This window comes from Mustela putorius, unplaced genomic scaffold, assembly GCF_011764305.1.
Source record: "Mustela putorius furo isolate JIRA1106 unplaced genomic scaffold, ASM1176430v1.1 tig00537248_pilon_pilon_pilon, whole genome shotgun sequence".
Lineage (NCBI taxonomy): Eukaryota > Metazoa > Chordata > Mammalia > Carnivora > Mustelidae > Mustela > Mustela putorius.
Window position 1 is genome coordinate 3259528 of NW_025422387.1, and position 20998 is coordinate 3280525.

Below are 20998 nucleotides of genomic sequence, written 5' to 3' on the forward strand. Positions count from 1 at the left end.
GTTACCAAGGCTGCTTTTCTCCCTCAGCCTGGGCAGCCCGGAGGGCAGGCGACTGGGGCCTCGGGGGCAGCGGGAGTGCAACCCGGAGGGGCAAGGGAATATCCCCCCGAAACGCCCCAGACGTGTCCCCCTGCAGGCGAGGACTTCCGGCCGCAGTAAGAAGGTCTCCATGAGGGGATCAAACAGTCACACCCACGGCGGGAGTATCCGATGTTCGTGCCCGTGAGCGGACGGTATAGAGTGGCACACCTGGTTCGGGCTTCTGACATGCACATCTGGAGGGGGGCAGGTGTTGCGCATTCAAGCCCCTGGGGAGGGTTTCCCGCCTTCACACCCACGGAGAGAGCATCACGGTCCTGTGCAAGACAGTCACCGCCAACTCATAATCGTTGAGCACTTTTCCTTCCACTCCTGCCAACGTTGTGTTCAGAAAGAGACCCTTTGCCGCTCTGCTCGCTTTGAATCGAGGCAGAAGAGAGAACAAGCCACACCTGCCTGGGTCTTGGAACAGCCGTCCCGGTGCAGCTTCCCGCCGTTTTGGCGGAAAGGCGCCCCGCGCTTCGCCTCCCGCGTTCCTTACAAGCAGAACCTGGGTGTCAGAGAGGCCGAGGTCCTTGGCCACAGACAGAAGCTGTTCTTGGGTTGGCTCTGGGCGCCGACAGCCTCACTGTGACCCCTCACCGATGGCCACTTCATCTCTCACCACGACCTGTGCCGTGTCCTCCAGACTCTCGCACGGTCCTGGGTCACGGGTGTGAATGTCAGCCCGCACTGCCCGGCTGGGTGCCTGACTCTAGGGGATGGTCAGGAGTCCCTCCGCCCACCGTCCTGTCTGCAGGCCCGGCACGTGTGTGGGTGTGTGCTGCGGGCCCTCAGGGGGGCCTGCGGACAGCTTCCCTGTCAGGGTTCCTGCCCCCTGCTCTGGCCTGGCCTCAGGGCCCCCTGCAGCCAAGAGCCAAATGGCCAGCTGTCTGTCGGTCACTGGCCTGAATGTGGACTTCGTGCCCACCCGCTCCTGAAGCAGAAGTCCGAGAACCTCCAGCCCAGCAGAGCCAGGGTTGCCCCTCCTTGTGGCGGAGGGGCCGTGAACTTGGGTCCCTCTCAGGCCCCATCTGCAGAGAGCCTGCCCGGTGTGTGCACAGCTGGCAGGCGGGAGGAAGGCCTGTGGGAAGGCCTCCAGCTGCCATGCCCAGTCCGGGGTCTGCTCTTGGGGGCGGCCCTGGCTCTCTGGGACCTTGGACCCCTTGGGAGCTCTGAGTTCGGGAGGTGGGCTCTCTGCCCCTCGTGGGGGTCTAGGTCTAAAGGGAAGCTCACAAGATCTGGAGGTAGGCTAAGCCTGGCGGTCATGGTTCTGGAATCCACCCTGTCCCTCAGCCTCTCGGCCTGGGGTGCTGGCGCCTTGGCCCACCGAGGGACAGACACCTCCAAATACCCAGAGAGGGGCCTTGCGTGGCCCAGGCAGCCGGCTCACAGGCCGATGCATCAGGCCAGGCCCCTGGGCTGAAGTACTGAGGCCGGCAGGCAGGTGGCAGTGTCGGGCCAGCAAAGGGCCCTGTCCTGGCTGTGGCCTCCCTCCACCAGGGGTGTAGGCCAGCCCCCCATCTGGACCCCAGGATGGGGAGGCTCTTTTGGTCACACCAGCCACCAGGGTTGGGCCACACAGGCTGGTGCCACCCAGGATCCCGTGGCACCTCCCTCAGCCACAGTTAGACCAGACTGATCTGAAGTGGGGCCCAAGTTTCAGCCCACGTGGTCCTTTCCACCAGCCCCCCGGCTCCGTGGCCTCAGGGCTGACACCATCTAGCACCTCTGTCTGTCTTCCTCTGCGGGCCAGTGGCCCTGACCCAGCATGGGGGGGTTTGCAGTTGTAGGGAGAGCTCACGTCCACCCTATGTTCCAGCCTCGACCAACCAGTCCACAACTCCCAAAGAGTTCATTCCATCCCTGTCCTATTTGCTCTTCTCACGTCTCCATCTTTGAAACCGAGGTCTATGCTGTTCCCCAGATGCTTATCTCCCTGGAAAACTCCTACACATACATCAAAACCCAGCTGGGACAGTGCCTCTTCTAAGAACTTCTACCTCACCATCTCTCTCCTCTGAGTCTCTGATAACACACTGCAAGCTACCCACGTCCCGGATCAGACAGACCCCCTCAAGTCTTCCGCTGCTGCCCTGTCGCTGACTGAGCTCTCCTTGTGATGGTGTTGGGCTGAACGGACTCTGTGAAGAGCAGATCCAACAGAAAACCAGCATGTGGTCTCTAAAGTGAAGGGCATGTGATCTGTTAAGTGAAGGGCGGTTGTTGGCAAAGGTCCACGTGTCTTAGGACATTGGGAAGTTGGCTAACTCCACATTCCCGGGCCCCGCTTAGAGAATATGAATATGAATCTGTAGGTCTAGGATTCGGCTTGAGAATCTGAGAATCAGCCCCAGTATTTCTGATGGAGTGGTCTGCAGCCCTTAGGATGGTGGCGGTTGGGGCGGGGGGTGATGCCCAAGGTTAGAGCTTGATCCTCATTGAGAACCTAGTTCCTCCATCTAGCCAGGAGGCCTCCAGTTGGGGCACACATGGTGGAAGGAGACCCGGCCCGGAGAGCTGCCGCCCACAGGGAGGGCAGGGACCGACTTCTCCCCAAGGCACCGGGCTTGGCTCAGGACAAGCCTTCCTGGGGCTGGGGGACGCAGACCCTGTGATAACTGGACTGGAGCAGTCAGAGTGGCTTCCTGGAGGTGGTAGCTCTTGGGGGGGGGCGAGGGGAGGATGGGCTGCATGGAGGGAGCCTGTGTGGGAGGGGAGACCCAGCCGGGGACGTTTGGGAGGCCAGGGTGGCCGCATGTAAGTCCGTGTAGGGGCCCAGCGTTCTCTGAGAAGAAATGAGCCCAACAAGGTAATTTGCTGGTTTTCTGACATTGGGCGATGTTAGTTTGCAAGCATGTTAGACGGATATAGAGAGAGAAGCCACTGAGACCGGTGGGGGGAGGGCTTCCTGGCCATCCTGTCCTTGAGAAGGCGAAGGAAGCCCATCACGCGGGTGGGTCCTCCAGGGAGCCCGGGGGTCCAGCGACCGTGGGACAGACCAGCGGCCGGGTCCTGCTTCCTCATCAGCCTTTCTCCCCAGCAGCCGCCCGGAGTCCCCGTGAGGATGCACGGACCAGGCTTCCCGAAGATGGAGCAAGTGCTCCGAGCCCTTGCTGGCTGCTCTCCTCCCTCCTACGCTGGGGAGCCGGGGATGGGACTGCGTGGAGTCCAGACGACGGGGACACCTGGCTGGAGTTGGGTGGGCTGGGGGGGTGGGGCGCTGAGTTTGATTCGAGGCTGTGAACCTGGAGACAGCAGGAGTGACCACAGCAGGGGGTCAGCAGGGGGGTTTGGGGCCGCGTGAAGTGTTTCTGCCCGGGGTGGGGGCAGCCCTGCCCCCAGGACGGCTCCCGGTCGGGCTCAGCTGTGGCAGAGGCTCGACAAGCACCAAATCTCCCCTCCCACAGCCTGGGACACAAAAGCGTGTGCCCATCTGGCAGATGCTTAGAGACTGGGCCTGGACACCTGCCCCTTTGGGGGCTTCCTAGTGCGGCTGCATCCTGGGTACCTGGAGGCCAGGGTGAGGTAGAAGGGCCTTGGCAGCTGCGCTCCGGTCTCTCCATCTTGGGGTGAAAATCCCAAGAATCTAGATGAAACTGGCATCTCTTCTGCCTGGCCTCCAGGTCTTCTGGTTCCCAGGAAAACCAGGGTGCACTTGGGGGCCTTCCGGGCAGCCGCCCTCGCTCTCCCAGGCGGGGCCTCACGGAGCCCCCTGGAGACAGGGCGCAGTCGGGGACTCGAACTTGTTGTGCTCTCCGGAGCCGTCCAGAAGAGCCCAGACGGAGGTGATGCCCGGAAAGAGAAGGGAGAGGCATGGTCTCAGTCCCCCGAGGGCAAGGACTCATGCTAGGGGGGCCCAGGCAGGGGCCGGGAAGCCGCAGCTGGAGGCTCTCCTTCTTGGGCGACCCCAGGAGCACCTCCAAGGACGCCGGATTCATCGGCACCCTAAGTGCACAGGTCCAGAAGCCCAGCCCATTCTTCCTCCACGTCGTAGGAGATCAAGGTCGTGGTTGAAATGGAGCTTGTGCAGCTGGATTGATTACGTACGAATGATGTAATCCCCAGCACGCGTGTCTGCACAGAATCCCATCTCTAAATGGCCTGAGTTGTCAGGTCCCTAAGGCTTGTCCACACAACCCGCAGAGGCCCCAGGAGTCTTCCTCACAGTGACGGAAGCCTGTCCTTGACCCTCTTGGTTTTCACCCCCGGGCCCCTTTCACTCCTCTACCCCTTGGCTAGAGAGCATTCTCCTTTAAAGACATGTAGCCAAGTGGGTAAGATCCTGGCCCTGCCTCCCTTTCGCTGTGTGACCTTGGGCAAGTTACTTAACCTCTCTGTGCCTTGCTCCTCTATAAAATGGAGATACAGGAGTGCCTGTCTCATCAGGTGAATGGAGTGAAACCACACGGGGGGGCTTCATCGAGCACCGGGGGCATACAGGGGGCGCTGCGTGAGTCAGCTCATACAGCTTTACCATTGCTGTTGTCTTACACACCAGCAGGCTCGGGGCCCAGCATCAGGAGGCCACAGATGACCCCGCCCAGTACACTTTGGTGAACCACCCCCTCGCAGGAGGGATCCGTCCCCCGCAAACCCTCTATGTCCAAACGCACCCCACTTGCTCAGCCCCCCAACTCCAGAGGCCTAGGGGGCAAATTCCAGTCTCACTTTGCAATTCCTAGAAGACAGTGTCCCACGGCGGCCGAGTGTCTCCCTAATAGCACTCGCTACCTGGGGCCTCAGGGGTCCCTCCAAAGCCATGGACAGGATGGAGAGAGACACGTTGTAACATGGGTTGGGACGACCCATGCTGAGGGAGCTGGGGCCCTTCTCCGGGGAGGGGGTTGGGGGCTATCAGGGGACGGGGCTGAGATGTCAGACACCAAAAGAAAAAAAAGGCAGATTCCCAGGACCCCTCAGAACCATCCTTGGACCCAAGTCCCACGGTGGGGCCTGGGTCTCAGCATTTATTGAGCAGCTCTTGGGTGAAGCCGTGCCCACGGAAGTCGAGGGCGCGGGGTACAGGTTTCTGAGCTCTCTGAGCGCCTCCCTGTTCCCTGTGAGCAGAGGAGAGGCTGAGAGGAGGCAGTGTTCCCCGAAGCTAAGCCTGGGAGGGAAGGTAAGGGGGTGGCCACAGAGTACAGGGGCCTAGGAAAACGGGCCCCCGCCCCATGGGATCTGAGGGCTCAGAGACAGAAGAGGGAGCCTCTTTGGGTTTGCACATTTTATTAGGATAATTGGTCAAGTTCTTAAGTTATTTCTTTGTCAATCAGACTGTGGCGCGAGCACGCTCCGTCTGGGTAGATACATAAAAATACATCGAGCACTTGGCCTCTCTTGGATGTGAGCTCAGACTTGCTTCTCCCACCCAATGTGGGGCTCCAGCCCCAGGGAGCCCTTCTGCCCCACCCCCATCACGGGAGGGGTGACCAAGAGAGTGGCGGGACAGCCCCCTACCCACCAGGTCCATCCAGACCACACTGGGGGCACCGGACCGTGGCCCCCAGCCCCGGGTGCGTCCTGGCATCCCCCCTGCGGCCTGCGTGGTATCACTGCGGGCAGAAACCCCCATGGGATCTCTTTAAGCCGACGGCTGAGCCTGGACCCCCACTCAGGGGATGGCGGACGTTCGGAGAGCTTCGATGGCCTCCCTTGGCACCCGGCAGGAAGGCTCCAGGCTGAGAGTCCTGCTCCTGCTGGGGTTGCCCTGGCGGGGAGGCTCCGGCTACAGAGCTCAAAGGCCTCTGTTTAGGCGGGCTGCGCCCCAAACCTTCGTCCCTGAAGCCATAGTACCCGGGAGCCGCTCTAGCAAGGCCTTGACCAGCAGGAGCCCCGGCTTCCACCAACAGGAGCCCCTGCTTCCACAGCCTCTGCCTCACCTCCTGGCTCAACAGCCACCAGAGGTCGCTCGGTCTGGGCCTCTAGCCTCGCAGCGCTCAGGTAAAGGGCACACTTGGGAGACATTTCTTCCCAGGAGCGTGGGAGTCTGGATGGCACCCCTCTTCCCGCGCACATGGCCCGAGAGTCAGGCCGCCAGCCCCGGACAGACCAGGTGGCCGGTATCAAGGAGCCGCAGCGGCCCTACCGGCCAACGCTATTCTGGGTGCCAAGGCCGCACCACCAACGCCCACCTTCCTCTCTCCAGCCGGGTCCCTGGGGGGGGGGCACCCCCCACTGTGTCTTTAAGGGGGCCATGCCTGCGCGGCCTCCCCTGTTTACGTGCTAATAAAAGAGACGTGTTAATGGAGTCCACGGCGCTGGAACGGGCCTCCCCCAGCTCCCTCGCACCCCGGCTCCAGGCTGAGCCGTGGAGTTCATCCTTGGGTAACCCCCCAAGGTCGCTGGTGGGGGGGGGGGCCGGCTCGCCCCGTCAGAGCGCCGCCGCGGGCCCCAGGAGCCGGGGGTGCTCGCACAGCTGGAGCTGCACGCTGGCCGTGAACCAGCGGCTGGGCCGGCCCAGGCTGCAGTGCAGGGTGGTCCGGAAAGTGCTCCTGGCGTGCTTGGGGAAGATGATGGTGGTGCTGCGGAAGCGCAGGGCGCGGGGCCGCGGCTCCAGGGTCAGCTGGCTGCGGTAGCTGCGCCACGTGCAGTTGGGCGCCGCCACGATCGTCTCGCTGTAGGCCGTGACCGTGGGCACCGGCGCGTAGAAGACATTGTCCCGGAAGTGCTTCTCCGAGGCGTACTTGACCTCCGAGTTGCAGCTGTGGAGGGCGGAAACGGGGGGCAGGGTGAGCCCAGGACGGGGTAGGGGGGCCGCCCGCTGCTCACCATGCCGTCTTGCGGGGGGGGGAGTCCATGAACGTGGGGAGGGCACCCCTGAACAGGACGGCCCGGGCTCTTCCCCAGGGAAGAGCCTTGGGTCAAGGTCAGGGTCAAAGGGCAGTGGGAGTGTGCCCGCTTGCAGGGCAGGAAAGCAGTGGTTCTCAGTGTGACCCGTGACTCAGGGTGGATCCCGAGTTGGGCTGAAAATCCGCCGTGAAAGGCCTTGTGGGGACAGCGGACGAAATCTGGGCCGTGGGGATGGGGCAGTGGGGTCACTGCGTGAGAGAGTGTCCCTGCTCTCGGGAAGGGCGCCAGAGTACTACGGGTTAAACGTCAGGATACCACCACTTGCCTCTCTCCAGTGGTTCAGAAAAAAAGATTCATCTGCACAGGAGAGAGCCTGCCGATGTTCAAGCAGACGGGACAAAACGTAATGAACCAGTGAATCTGTGTAATGGGTACGCAGGGCTTCCTCGAGCCCTCCCTGACACTTTCCTGTAAGTCTGAAATTGTATCAAAAGAAGTTTCCCCAAAAGTAGCTCAGTGCCCCGCTGCTCTGCTTCCAGACCTCAGAAAAGCAAAGTGTAAGCAAAGGCTTGGCCGGGGTGGGTGGGGGGTGTGCCCGTCTCGCCATCACAGCCCCACAGACAGTCCATTTAGGAAGGGAATCCGAGGGCCCGACAGTCAGCTCTCGTGCACTGCGTGGGGCCGGCTGGTCAGCTCAGCCCACATTTAAATAACGGGGGCTCTTTGGGAAGAGCGAATTGCACAGCCGAGCCATCTCCTGGGACCACGTCCAGAGCTGAAGCAGCAGGTGTGGGTCTCCCTGGCTGACCAGGGTTGTCGTGGACAGATCCTTCCCAAGGGTGCTGTGGCCCCTGGACTCCACCTTCTGGAATCCTGACCCCCAGAAGCCCTCCCAGGAGGGCAACCCAATGCAGGACATCTCCTGGTGGGGTCACCTTAGCCCAGAAGTTCAGAGGCACCTAAGATGTCCCACACCCGGGAGGGCCCCTGATACATGTGAGGTCAAGGACGCCTCAGTAGGTACATGAGACACGACAGTCCCGGGAGCACAGAGCACGTCTGTGTTCACGTGACACGCAGCAAGCCCTGAGCAGAAAAGGGGCCCCCTGTTGCATGTGTGGGGTTGGGTCACGGATGCCAGAACATCCTGGCAGGACCGGAGGAGGGAGGGAGCTCCACGAGCTGCGTGAGTGCTGGTCATCGTGCAAACTTTCTGGAGGTCGGGTTAAAATAAGATTGACTGGATGCAGGGAGCAGGGCAGTGGGGAAATGGTCCGGTGCAGACGCGGAGCATGGGAGGGAGACCCAGAGGGTCCCCTCGGGTCGGCACCTCGTACAGTCAGTTCATCGCTGGCCAGGATACGCTCTTGCCTCCTCAGGGAGCAGCAACCAGAGGCGTGCCCGGGGCAGGAGCGGGGAGCCTGCTGGGCCCAGAGCCTGACCACACTTCCCTGCGGGGGTTCAGGACCAGCGCCTGGCGCACCCTCGCCCCGGCCAGCAGCCCCACTCACTCACCGGATCTCGTGCGTGGACTCCGGGTGCACCTCGATGCCCTCCCCAAAGAACACAGGCAGCATCCGGGGCCTCATCTCAAGCGCTGGGGAATTCAGGGGGAGGGCAGGGGGCTGTCGGGAGAGCCACGGACACGGGGTTACACAGCCCTCCGGCCCTGTGGCCCCAGCTCCCCATGGGTCCCACGAGGGCCTCCCCACATCCTCCGAGCCTGGGCTTGGTCTGGAAGCCTGCTCTGTGGGGTCCCTCAAGAAGACCACCCCGGCACAGCTGCCTGGGCCCTCGAGCGCCCCCCCCACCAGGGCCCCCTAGTTCCCAGACACCTCCATGTGGGGCTGTGGTACCGACCTCTTCCTGCAACCCCAGGCCCACAGCACGCCCCGGGGGCCAGGCTCAGAGCCCTGGGACCTTCTCGGGGAGGCCCCCCAAGCTGCCCCCATGCTAGCGGCTGCAACCGCGTCATCTTTGCTCCTGACCTTGCCTGGTGCTGCCCAAGGCTGAGGGTGGACAGACCCCCCCACCTGGGTCTGCGCCCCATCCATCGGGAGGAGGGACACAGCAGTATGATCGTCCTCAGGAAGGGGGGCATCTGCCCCGGGAGAGGACCAGAGGCCGCTCCCTCTGAGACCGGCCCCCAGTCCTGCCCACTGTTTTACCTCCATTGTAGCAAGTGTGGCCCGTTACTACCACCAGCCCACCAGCCGCGAGCGCCTGCTCTCTGCTTTCCACTCGTGTGGGGGGAGCCACACTTCCCAGCAGTCCCACGGGGGAGCAGAATGGGGGAGGGGCACGTGGCGGCACCTGTGACACGGGTCACCTCTGGGCCCAGGGTGAAGTCCCCGATCGCTAACCGTTCCTTCTGGGGTGGCATTCAACACGGCGGCCTCCTCGCCAGCCTGAGGGACCCTCAGTTCTCCTGGAAGGCCGACGGCCCCCGTCTCAACGTCACGGTCAACCCGTGACGAACACAGAGTGAGGAGAGCCAGAAGGAAACCTCTGCTTTCCGTACAACCCCACTGCCCGCTGGGGATGTCTGTGACAGCGTCACCTGGCGTAGCTAGCCCGTGCCGGCACAGCAGGGGGGTCCCATGCGGGGATCGCCAGCCGGTCTCTGCTCTAACTCCGCGTGCCCACGGCGAGCGCTCGGTGCGCTCCGGGTCTTTCCTTTAGTTTGTGTGCTGAACTCCTGGGAGCTCTACTGTGGTCGCCCCGGGGAAGAGAGAAGATGGTCTCCTCGCTCCCTGGGGCTTGCTGCCTGAGTCCTCCACTCCACTCCACTCATCAGGCGGACTAGCATTCCAGCTGTGGTGGGGGCTGGGATCACTGGGCTGGGAGGGGTGGGGTGTGGGGGAGGGTCAGCCATCGGGAAATCCAGGAGGGCTTCCCTGTGGAAGTGGCCCTTGAGATGCGATCCGAAGGGTGAAGTGGTGTGAATTCGGGCCTCACAGGTCACAGGGCCTTCTCTTTCACGTGTCCTGGAACCCCACCCGATCAGGCTCCCCTGAGGGGGTCCCCTCAGCCCCAGACAGCACCCTGGCCCCCAGCCCTGTTCCACCTGCTGGAACCTACCAGGTGAGAGATAGACGGAGCCAAACTCCCCAGAGGCCGCCCAGTTGTGCCCACTCCGTGGGTCCTGCGGTGTCCCCGGGCCACCTGCACTCTTAACACCCTTCGTCTTTGGAACGGACCCATGCTTTCTCCTTCAACACTGTCCTGTCCCTGGAGTCTGGGGTCCCCTGTAAATCACGCTCATACATCTTACCACCTAGGGGAAGTTTTCCACACCTCGCCTGCAACCCCCACGCTCTAGGGACGCTGCTGCCCTGCCTCGGCCGGAAGCCACTAGGTCCGTGGGACGATTGCAGTGTGACCTGATTCCCACTAAACAAAAATGGCAAATTCCGCCCCTGCTGCACGTCACGGGCTCAGCCTCTAGGCGGCCCCCCGCCCCCCAGATTGGACAAGATTAGGAATCATACGTTCAGACCCAGACCTGCCTCTTCATCGACTGGAGATGTCCTCTACCTGTTCCCTCCCCACCCCGGGCCTCCTGGTCCTCACCGGGATGAGGACATATCCCAGCAGCCCATGCTTTTGGAGCCCTAACGGCACCGGCACTGCCCTGGGCACGGTCCATGCATTCACTCGTTCAACCAGACGAGAGCTGCTATCCGCACGCCCATTTTATAGATGCTGGCAAAGAGGCCCAGAACGACCAAGTAGTTTGCTTGAGGTCACACAGCTAGGAAGAGGCAGAACTAGGATTCGAACCCTGGGGTCTGGCTCCAGAGTCCCTGCCCCCACTCGCACTTCTCAACGGCCTCTTGCACACGTGGGACTGGCCTCTGTCCGCGCCTCCCTCACCCCGTGGGCCACACTGCATTGCCCCTGTGCCCCGGCTCATGCTGCTTCCTGCACCAGGAATGTCCTTCTGGTTCCTTCTCACCTGGTCCGGTGTTGGGACCCCTTTGTGTGCCTGTCACCCCCTGACCAGGAGCTCCCTAAGGTTCAAGACCCGATGGGCTGCGTCTCCCAGGCCTGGGCACCTCACGGCGCCTGCGCTGTTGAGCGACGAGAGGTCTCCGGTGCAGAGACGCCCGGCCCCAGGCTGCCTGGGGTCAGCCTGTGGACAGGATCGGCCGCAGCCCCTCCCCAGCGGACCACGGGGTCCCCAGAACAAGAGCCAAGAGCCCCAGGGAGAAAGGATACGAGGCTTGGAGGAGGAGGACGCTGGTTTTCATCACACGAATGTGCTGTCCCCACCGCTCCCGAAAAGTAACGCCCGAGCTGGGGATCACGGAGGACAGCTTTGAGGCGGCAGAGGTTTCCGTGCTGTGGCCGAGATGAGCAGCGCCATCCCCCTGGGGCCGGCCCAGGATAAAGAGACTCCAGACCTTCTGGTACCTCCCCGTGAGCCCCGTGGGAGCAGCCCGATTCCGGCCGGATCTCGCTCCCTGACCGGCTGCCAGGAAAGGAGACAAGACTCACTTCACAGGCTGGGCTGGGAAGCCCGAGCTCTGGGCACCGTTTTCCAAAGGGCCCCTGTGGAAAAACATCTAAAATCTACCCAAACTGGAAGGGCTGTGCAAGAGATAGGAGAAGCCAGCGAAAACCCAGACGCAGGCTGGCATCCAGCGGGCCAGGGTGGCGAGACAGCTCCGGAAGTCACCGCCAAGGGCCCAGGACAGCCGTGCGGGGCTCCGGGGACAGGCGCCGGGGACAGGCGCCGGGGAAGGCGGCGGTGGCCGCGCGGCACTCGGCCTCCCCCTGGCAGCCACTGGCCCGTCCGGAAGCTCAGAGCGGAGTCTTTCTGGACTGTTCCGGGGTTATTTTAACATCAAAATGGCAGTGCCAGCCCCGCGGAACGCAGCCAGCCTGGAGAGTGGGCCTGGGACGTGCCTCTCACGGCCAAGAAAGCACACCACTGGCCCTGGAAGGACTTTCCAGCCGCCCTGGAACAGACACTCCTCCAAGACCGGGTCACATTCTCATGGGAGTCACCAGGCAGGGGCCGGCCCGGCGGGGGCTCGCACGTCCAGGGGGCCCCCTGCCGCTGCACCTGCTCCGTCAGCCCAGGGCCCCCCTGGGGCAGACAGTGTCCCCAGACAGCCCGCCGGCCTCACCCACCCCCCAGATATCACCCCCGCCGCCCCCCCAGGCCCAGATTCTGGTTCCGTCCTAAAGAGAACCCACCAGGAGCCGCTCGAGTGACCTGCAAAAATAAGGCCGTGCCATTTGAGGCCTACCCCGGGGCCTACAAACACAGGGGGGTTTTGGAGCCCCCCACTCCCGGCGGCCAGACTGGCACGGCCCACAGGACGGCCAAGGAAGATAAGGGCTCCGTGGTGAGAGCTCCGTGCCGTGCGGTGACAGCCCAGCCCGCCATGGGTCCCGCCCTGGCTCCCAGGGACGCCGAGGGACAGCCCAGCCGTGTCTGTGCCCAACCCGGGGGGACGCATGGTGGCCGTGAGCTCTCCCATCCATCGGGGAGCTCCCTCCACGGAGGGGGTGTGACAGGAGCAGGGTCCAGAGCTCCCTGCTGCTCCTGGGGAGAGCCAGGCCGCTGGAGACCCCCTGCCCCCTCCACTGACATGTGGGAGCACTGCAATGGCTAGAACGACCCTCTCTCCAGGTCACTGACCTCAGGCAGCCGGCGATGGCTTTTCCCGCTCTCTGAATTATATTGGATTATCTCCGCTGGGCATTTGGGATCTGTTGACCGTGACTTTCACCCATGAGGAAAGTGACCCAAGGAAGACACATTCCAGAGTTCCCACTCTTCTTTAGGGCCTGGCGCCATGCGACAAATCCTAGCGTGGTGAGGAGGGGGTTCCTTAGGCTCACTGCCCTCCCCCAACACGGCACCTCTGTGGGGCTGTACGGGCCTGGCTGGGGGAGCCCCGGAGACCGTGCATGGAGCAGCTCACCCCCTGGAAAGCCATAAACCATCCGGGACCCAGCACACACACCACAGGCCTGAGGTCTGACCCTCAGAACAGGAGAACTAAGCAAACACCAACATCGGCTTGCAGGCAGGGCTCGAAGACCAGCTGCTCCCTGTGACAGGCGGCCAGACGGACCCAAGCCAGCGGGACAGCGGGTGGCAGACTGGCCTGTGACCACCACAAAGGATGTGACCTATTTGGAAATAAGGTCTCTGCAAATATGAGGTCCTACTGGATAAGGCTGGGCCCTAAGTCCCCGAATCCGAGGACTGGTGCCCTTGTCAGCAGGGGACCTGTGGGACACACGCAGGGCGGACGGCCACACAAGGACGGGGCAGAGAGGGGACAAGGACTGCGAGCCACCACCAGAAGCTGGAGCGGACACACAGGATGGACTCCCACTCCCTGCCCCCCCCCCCCCCAGAGCCTTTGGAGGGAGCGTGGCCCAGCTGACGCCTTGATTTCAGACTCTTGGCTCCAGAACTGAGAGAAGGAATGTGTATCACTCTAAGCGCCCCCCCCCCCCGTTGGTGACTTGGCTGCACAGCCCCGGCGAGCTCGGGCGGGCACCTGCCAGGTTGTGCCGGCCCCTGAAGGCCAGTCTTCCCAGGAAGGTGGCTCCTGCTCGCTCCCTCCTCCCCAGAGCCCCTGGAAGGAGGCGGCCAGTTTGTTCCCTTTCTGTGCGAAAGCCACAGCTAGAGTTCTCAGACAGGTGAGCCCACCACCACGACTTGTGGGGCTTTGCTGGAGGCCGACTCATCCAGGGTTAAGCAGACAAAGGCTGAGTGGAGGCGCCGGTGCCTCTGGTTCCTTCCCGCCTCCCAGCCCCCCTTCCTGCAAACGGGCTCCGCCCCCCTTGGCCTGCCGCACCTGGCTCTCTGCCCCCTGAGCTTGCTTACACACCTCTACTAGTCAGGGACACACCGAAAAGCCTGCCAGGGGGCCGTGGGGACTGACCGCTGTCTCCTTAGTCTGTCTGTCCGTTCATCCATCCACCTGTCCATCCGTCCAGCCATCCATTTGTCCACTCATAAGTATCCATCCGTCCATCTACCCATCTGTCCACCTGTGCATGCATTCATTCCTCTGTCCAACTGTCTGTCCTTCCTTCCCAGCTCCGGGCTCTAAGTCCCGAAATCCCACCTCCCTCTGGGACCCTTGGTGTCACCCTCACAGTCCAGAAGCCGAACGGAGAAAATCCAGGACTTCTGGCAGGGAGGGGGAGCGGGGACGGCCCAGCGCCCAGGAGGTGGCCGTGACCATGGGTATTCTCAAAGGGCTGGGCAGCCCTGGGGCATTCCCTAGGATGGCGCACAGAGCTCTCGCTCCCTCCACGGGGTCTCCCCACGCCTGCCACATGCTCCTCCTAGAATCCGGGTCCAGGGAAGCAGCACCTCATCCTTAGGGAAATTCTCCCGTGTGCCGCTCTATTCAACAAAGAAACAGTCCCGAGGGGCGCCTGGGGGGCCCAGTTGGTTCAGTGACTGTCTTTGGCTCAGATCAAGATCCCGGAGTCCCAGGTTCTAGTCCCACATCGGGCTCCCAGCTCCATGGGGAGTCGGCTTCTCCCTCTGACCTTCTCCCCTCTCCTGCTCTCTCTCATTCTCTCTCTCTCAAATAAATAAATAAAATCTTTTAAAAAGAGAGAGAGAGAGAGAAAGAAAACAGTCCCGGGAGCCCAGACGGTTGTCAGCAGCCATGCGGGAAGGAGCCCAGGCCGCTGGCTATGGATGGAGGCCAGGGCAAGAGAGCCCCGTCTCCCTGAGTCACCCCCGGCCACCACGACAGTGAGCTGAGTCCCTCCCCTGCCCCAGCCTCCAGATCTGTCCACATGTCCCGCCCCCCAGCGGTGGCTGTTCTCTCAAACACGTGCCCAGAGAGCACAGCCTGAGACCCCAGATGCTGTTGGTGGCCTCCCTGAGGACATAAGACGGGGCAGGGCTAGGTCCCGGACCTGCCCGGAGTTAGTGGTCTCTGCTGCACACACCGCTCACCCTCACAGGCCTGTCCCTCGGCCCACAGCATCCCTCTGTCCCCACAGCTCAGCAGGGCAGGCCCAGGAGGCAAGAGGGAGCACATCAGGGCTGTGCTCGATCTCGAGCGGGCAGTCCCGGCCCCAGCAGTCAGCGGATGGCTCGGACAGATGGCGTGTGTCTCACTCACTCTGCATCCCGCGCCTGGCCTGGCTCACGCATTTGCGGAATGAGCACAGCTGAGAGGTGAGCCCTCCTGGCCCAAGGCAGCCCTAGCTGTCCCTCTGTCCTGCAGGGAAGCAGGGCGCCCACAGGGGGCCGGTCCCACACAGACCTCATTCCTCATGGCATCTCTCTTGGTCAAGCCTGACTCAGGTCTCTAGCTTGAGGGGCTGTGGGGGCTCAAGATGCCCTTTGAAAGAAAAAAATAAAATAGTCCCAAGTACGTGTTTAAAAGACCAATGGAATTTTACTTTCTGGCCTCAGCTTGGCCCCCAAGTCCCTGCTCAGGCCTCGGCCAGCCTCCACCTTGCTCCCCAAGCACAGCTATCCTGCTCCCACCTCAGGACCTTTGCACTTCCCACCCTCTTGGACTTTTACCACACTTCCACCCTGGAACCATCTGCTTTGGTTTCTGTTGATCACCACTTTCCTGACCGCCCTGGCTATGGCATTCTACCCTTACCCAGCCTTTTAATTACTTTTTAAAAGATTTTATTTATTTATCTATTTATTTATTTATTGAGGGAACACAAGCTGGGGTGGAGGGGGTGCAGAGAGAGAAGCAGACTCTTTGCTGACCAGGGAGCCTGACGTGGGGCTGGATCCCAAGACCCCAGGACCATGACCTGAGCTGAAGGCAGACCCTTAACCAATAAGCGCCCCAAGTGCCCCAAGCCAGTCTTTTGAGAACGCTTATCAAGACACCCGGTATGGTGTTCCACTTAATTTGGTGACTGTGTCTCTCACTAGAACACCAGTTCCATGACGGCCCAGTGCTCCTGGGCCCCCGGGCCCTGAGAGTACACAGTGCACAGCCGGCCCTTAGTAACCGCTGCTGGGACGAATGACGGGCTCCCACCTGGTCCTCCGATTCGGGAATCAGGGAACAGGACTCTCTTTGCTCCAGAGAGTGCACCCAGCCTGGCCCCCCAGGGCCTCTGCGGCTTGGGTGGAGGGGGGTCCTCTCACAGTCAGCCAGATACCCAGCGCCAACGGGGCACCGTGCAGACGGGGACTGAGCCTCTAACACAAAGCATGGGCTGGGGAACGGGACCTCTGTGATGCAATGAGTGACATTTGTGTCCAGCATACAGAGAGTGACAAGCTGGGGAGGACCACACCAGCTCAGGACTGGGGACGGCACTCACTGCTCATGGCCCTGGCTGTGGCAGCAGCGCTGGGAACCGAGGGTCAGAACAGCCCGTGCAGACCAGGCACACACCCAGACCCGTACGGTCCGGCGCACGGCACCGAGGGGACGCCAGAAGAAACCGGGCCCCGCGTGCCACCAGCCTCTCTCTGCTTGGGCGTTTGAAACCATCAGGTCCAAGATGCGGGACGGGTTTCCGTCCGTGTCCCCAGAGCCATGCAAGATGGGCAGGGAACCTGCCTACGTCTGCGCCTGGAAAGCGTTCTCTGTGAGTCAGCAGCGAGAAGGGTGCTGTTTAGAGAAAGGTGTTGTTAAACAGCGGGGGTTCACCAGGCAGTGGGGTGCCCTGTGGGTTAGGGGGGCGGGGCCCCAGCGGCAGGTGCTTGGGGCTGAGAAGAGGTTGCCCGGGTAACCACTTCCTCTCTTTTTATTAAAAGCAGCATCTCAAAACTTCATACGTCCCCAGGCATTTTGTTTTTTGACTTAAAAAAAAAAATAAGAAGAAAGCCCCACAAGGTCGTTAATAAGCTAAAGAGTGAAAAGTAGGGTAACAGAAGGTTTAAGTGTAAAGATTCCAGATCCAGGGGTGTCCGGGTGGCTCAGTGGGTTAAGCCTCTGCCTTTGGCTCAGGTCATGATCTCAGGGTCCTGGGATCGAGCCCTGCATCAGGCAGGGAGTCTGCTTCCCTCTCTCTCTCTCTCTCTCTGCCTGCCTCTGCCTACTTGTGATCTCTGTCAAATAAATAAATAAAATCTTAAAAAAAAAAAAAAAAAAAGGATTTCAGATCCAGATTCCCTGGGTTCCATCCCAGCAAGGCAACTTACCAACAACCTTGGGTAAGTTGCTAACCCCTGCCTCAGTCTGGCCCTCTGGAAAATGGGGTAATGAGGCTGCTTACTTCATTGGGCTATTTGTGGAAAGCAAACAAGCCAATGTGTAGCTCGTCAAAGGGTTAGGAGAGTTTCTGGCTTGGGGGAAGGGCTATCTAAAAGCTGAGGGCACTACCTGTGCAGAAATAGCCCCAGGTTTTGCCTTCAAGCCGAATTAAAAGATCAGGGAGAGTGCTGTTCCATACCTGGCAGCTAGTTTAACAAGGAAGGGGAAAAATAAAATAAAATCAACCAGAACAGCCAAGACAAGGAAGCCAGGCGCACGGTCCTTATGACTGCCCCTGGCTGTCCTGGCTGCCAGAGAAAGCTTCTAGAAAACCCTCTTTAAGGAAGACTCTAGGTCATCCAAAAAAATAAAGGGGTAGCATGCTCCCTGTCCCTTTCTAAGTCCTGTCCTCTTGGACACCAGATTAACCCCCAGTGCGCGTGAGCCCAAACACCCTCCAAGCAGTCCAGCCGAGTACAAGCCCCTCATGCAGGAAAGCTGGCAGGTTCATACCGCAGGATCGATTTTCCTGCAAACAGCCTGTGTCACCCCTGCGAGTCCTCAATGCCCCCTCCCCCTACCCCCTCCCCCAGCCCAACGCTCAAATTCGCCACGTGATTTCGGTCCGGGATTTCAGCTCCCAAACTGAGCTGCCCACCAGCATCATCTGCAAAGGTTTTATAAAATCCTGGCGCTCGGGGCACAGTCTCTACCAAGGAAACAGGCAGGGATCCCAGGAGGTCGGCCTGGGTATTGTTCAAAGACATCTCTGAGAGATGCCAATGCCGGGTCAAGTTTGGGACTCACCAGACTAGGCAGCAAGGGAGGCACAAGGGCAATTCATGTCATGAGGCTTGAGGCAAGGCCAGCGTTCCTTCCTGCTGTCCGGGAGGATTTTCAGCTGGGCCGGGGGGAGGCATTTTGTGCCTTGCGAGGTGCCGGGCGAGCATCACGGGGGGCCCCAGGAAAGTGGAGCCGGGCTGGAGCTGAGCCAGCACATACACTTGGCAGGCAAGATGTAAGGCGTGCGGAGAGCAGGCAGGGATGGGAGAAATGCCACTGGGATCCTAAGCGACTTCCCGATTTCATTTTGTCATTTCTCAAGTGGCGAAGGTGCTGGGTTCCGCCCACTTTGCACCCCGCTCTGGGCCAGGGGCCACCCTGGCTCAGCTGCCAGGCTGGGTGCCTACCCAAATCCACCTGGAGGCCCCACACTAAGTCCAGGGGGAAGAGAGCACTCGAGTCTCCTGCCCTGGGGTTCGGGCCTCCCCCAGGCCTGCCTCAGCTCCACGTCAACACCCCTCAACAACCAGAGAAGGAAGGGTTAGTGTCTGGGTTTGGTTTAAAAAAAAAAGGGGGGGGGGCTTTCACTCTGGCAGCACTGGGGACAGTACACAGGGACCTGAGTCAGGAGCAGAAGGGACCTGGCTAAGATCTGCAGCACACGGTGCCTGGGGTTCAAGCCCACCGAGCCGGAGCCTACTTCCCTGGGGATTCTGGACGTGTTCCCTCACCCCCCCAGCCCTCCAGAGCTGACAGCAAGACGATCACCCCGCAGAGAGGCCCACGGCTGGGGAGACGCCTCCCGGTCCCGGGGTCAGGCCGGACCCCCTCCACCTCCGAGTCCCCGACCCACCCGCGGAGCTCCGCTGTCGCCGGGACCCCTTCTGGTCTGGAGCCAGGGGTGCGGGGTGGGGGGACCCCGTCCTGGCTTCCGAGGCTCCGCGTGTGGGGGCGCGGTGAGAGCGGCCCGTCGCCCCTCGCCGACCCCGACCGGGTTGTGCGCGAAGGCGCGCGCTTACCGCTCTGGCCTCGCCGGGTCCCGGGGGCTCCGAGGAGGCGCCGGCGCCCCCCGCGCGGGCGTCGAGGATGCCGGGCGCCAGCGAGTAGAAGGGCGGGCTGGGGCTGGGGCTGGGGGGCAGCCCGGAGTCGGGGCTGTCCAGCAAGCCCTCCCGGCTCTTCTCCTTGAGGCTCTCCTCCATGCCCTGCAGATGCAGGTGGCCCACCATGTCTGGGGGGCGCGGGGCGCGGGCCCCCGGCTCCTCGGGGGGCTCCTCCACCGCGCTCCGGGGCCCGGGCCGGGCGGCGGGCCGAGGGCTGCGCGCCCGGGACCCGCGGGCAGAGCCGAGCGGCGGCGCGTCTGGCCCGGCGCCCCCCCCCCAACCCCCGCGCCCCGGCCCCCCGGCTCCCCCGCGCCCGGCCGCTCCGTGCGCGCCGCCGCCGCCTGCGCCCCCGCCCGCCCCGCCGCGCGCCCGCCCGCCCGGCCTCGCCTCCGCGCTCCGCCGCCGGGCCTCTCCGCACCTTCCCGGCCCGCGCCTCCTTTTCTAGGCGCCTCCTCCTCCTCCTCCTCCTCCTCCTCCTCCCCCGGCCCACCCCGCCCGGCCTGCGCGGTGGGCACCCGCCCCGGCCCGGCCTCCGCCCGCCCTCCCGCCGCCGCGCCCAGGGACGGCACCGCCGCCCGGCCGGGCTAGCGGCTTTCCGTGCGCCCCCGACACACCCCGGTGCTTGGGGGTTCCCCGGGGTACCCCGAGTGCTGGCGGTAGTAATGTTGGCTGTGGCCACCCAAGTTTTCTCCAACTCGCTGAAGCCGCGATGCAGCAATCTTTAGAAACCTCTGTTTCAGAAGATCTGGGACTTAGCAGGGAAGGGAAACTGAGGTGCCAGAGTGCCCCCCGCGGCTCCTGCCCTCTCCAAACAGAGCGCACACCCTTCGTTTAGGCGCGGCGTGCCCGGGGCTCCGCCATCTGATTATCTGGCCATCGGGGTAGAAAGCCTGGGGTGGAAATGGGGCTGCGGGCAAGTAGGGGAGAGAAGAACCCCTTCCAGGAAGGCTGTCTGCGTCCGTCCGGTTCCTCATTGCCTCCCAACACGTTCTTCCTCATTCGCGAGCAGCCCGGTCCCCTGTCTTTTCCTTCCTCCCAAGGGAGAAGGGCACTTGCCGCCTCTTCTGCAGGTGCCGGAGAAGCATCTCTTTGCTTCCGTGTTCCCATCTACCCACCCACTCCCCTAGACGCCCCCAGGCGGCTCCCCGGCACCCAGGGGGCCCACAGGTTGCTTTGAAACGGGCAGGAGTGGGAGGGAGGCAGGCGGGAGCATCGGAGAGGAGGAGGGTGTGGACAGACATCTCTGCTGTTCCTCTTGGCTAAAGCTTGTTGATCGGGTCAAGGTGATCAGGGCCCCACAGCACCCTGAACCCTGGCGGGGGATAGCCTGGCCCTGGGGCACCCTGTTTGGGGAGGGGGTGGTGAACACACCAGGGGGCAGAGGGGGTGGGTTTGATGGGGGAATTCATCAGGCCCTACAAGCAAGTAGAGCTGGGGGACCGCTTATGGCTCCCGCTTATGGCTCTGGTGTCCAGGGACAGCGGCTCTGAGAAGACGAGACCTCGACTGTCAAGCCGAGAGCTGGAGACAGAATTTACTCACAGGTGGGGGAGACGTCCGGGACCACGGGGACGCAGGCCCACCTGCTTCAGTTAGAGAACTGTGAGGGACGTTCCAGAAGGGCCCAGGCAGCTTCCTGAAGTGCTGGGGAATACTGAGGGACCTGTTATCAGGTGAATTGACAACCCATTTCCGTATCAACCGGAAAGGGCATGGGGAGTCTGCTGCCCAAACAGACTTGACCAGAGGTTTGAACATCTGGAACATTCTGGAGGGAAAACAAAACAAAACACAAGAAACTGAACAGACTCCATTTCCTTCAAATCTTAGTAGACAAGACGGGCCTTCCAGGGGCCACTTGAGCAGAAGTGGGTGTGAGGGCGACTGCTGTCCTCTCATAGGGCCAAAGAGGGAGGCTGAGCTTTCTGGAACATGAACACAGTAAGAGTCACCTTCTCCCCACATGCCAATAGGAGAGGGCTTGCTTCAACTGCTCCCTTGGTTTGCTCCCCCCCCCCCCCCCACCCCGGGGGTGTTAGGGTAGAGGCACGTGGGCTGTGTTGCACA

At 62.1% G+C, this 20998-nt stretch overlaps 1 protein-coding gene across 2 annotated transcripts; it reads right to left on the reverse strand.

Annotated features, from left to right (window-relative positions):
- Positions 1-5290: 5290 nt before the first annotated feature.
- On the reverse strand, positions 5291-19373 carry RFLNA (refilin A). Of its 2 annotated transcripts, XM_045073546.1 has the most exons (4): positions 19350-19373; positions 18851-19033; positions 8386-8495; positions 5291-6782 (listed from the first exon to the last, which is right to left on the reverse strand). In XM_045073546.1, the coding sequence occupies exons 2-4, from the start codon at positions 19028-19030 to the stop codon at positions 6452-6454; spliced, it is 621 nt and encodes a 206-aa protein (XP_044929481.1). In that variant the 5' UTR covers positions 19031-19033; positions 19350-19373; the 3' UTR covers positions 5291-6451. The 2 variants fall into 2 exon arrangements, with proteins under 2 accessions (XP_044929481.1, XP_004753138.1); XM_004753081.2 differs by lacking the exon at positions 19350-19373 and having other exon boundaries at positions 18851-19162.
- Positions 19374-20998: the final 1625 nt, after the last annotated feature.

What these genes read in the sequence shown, in the direction of transcription:
- RFLNA (XM_004753081.2), bottom strand. Translation starts at nt 19,057, where the DNA reads ATGGTGGGCCACCTGCATCTGCAGGGCATGGAGGAGAGCCTCAAGGAG. An exon ending in GACCCGGCGAGGCCAGAGCG is followed by an intron (nt 8,496 to 18,850) that starts GTAAGCGCGCGC and finishes CTCTCCCGACAG; the next exon opens with CCCCCTGCCCTCCCCCTGAA. An exon ending in GAGTCCACGCACGAGATCCG is followed by an intron (nt 6,783 to 8,385) that starts GTGAGTGAGTGG and finishes CGCCCTCCACAG; the next exon opens with CTGCAACTCGGAGGTCAAGT.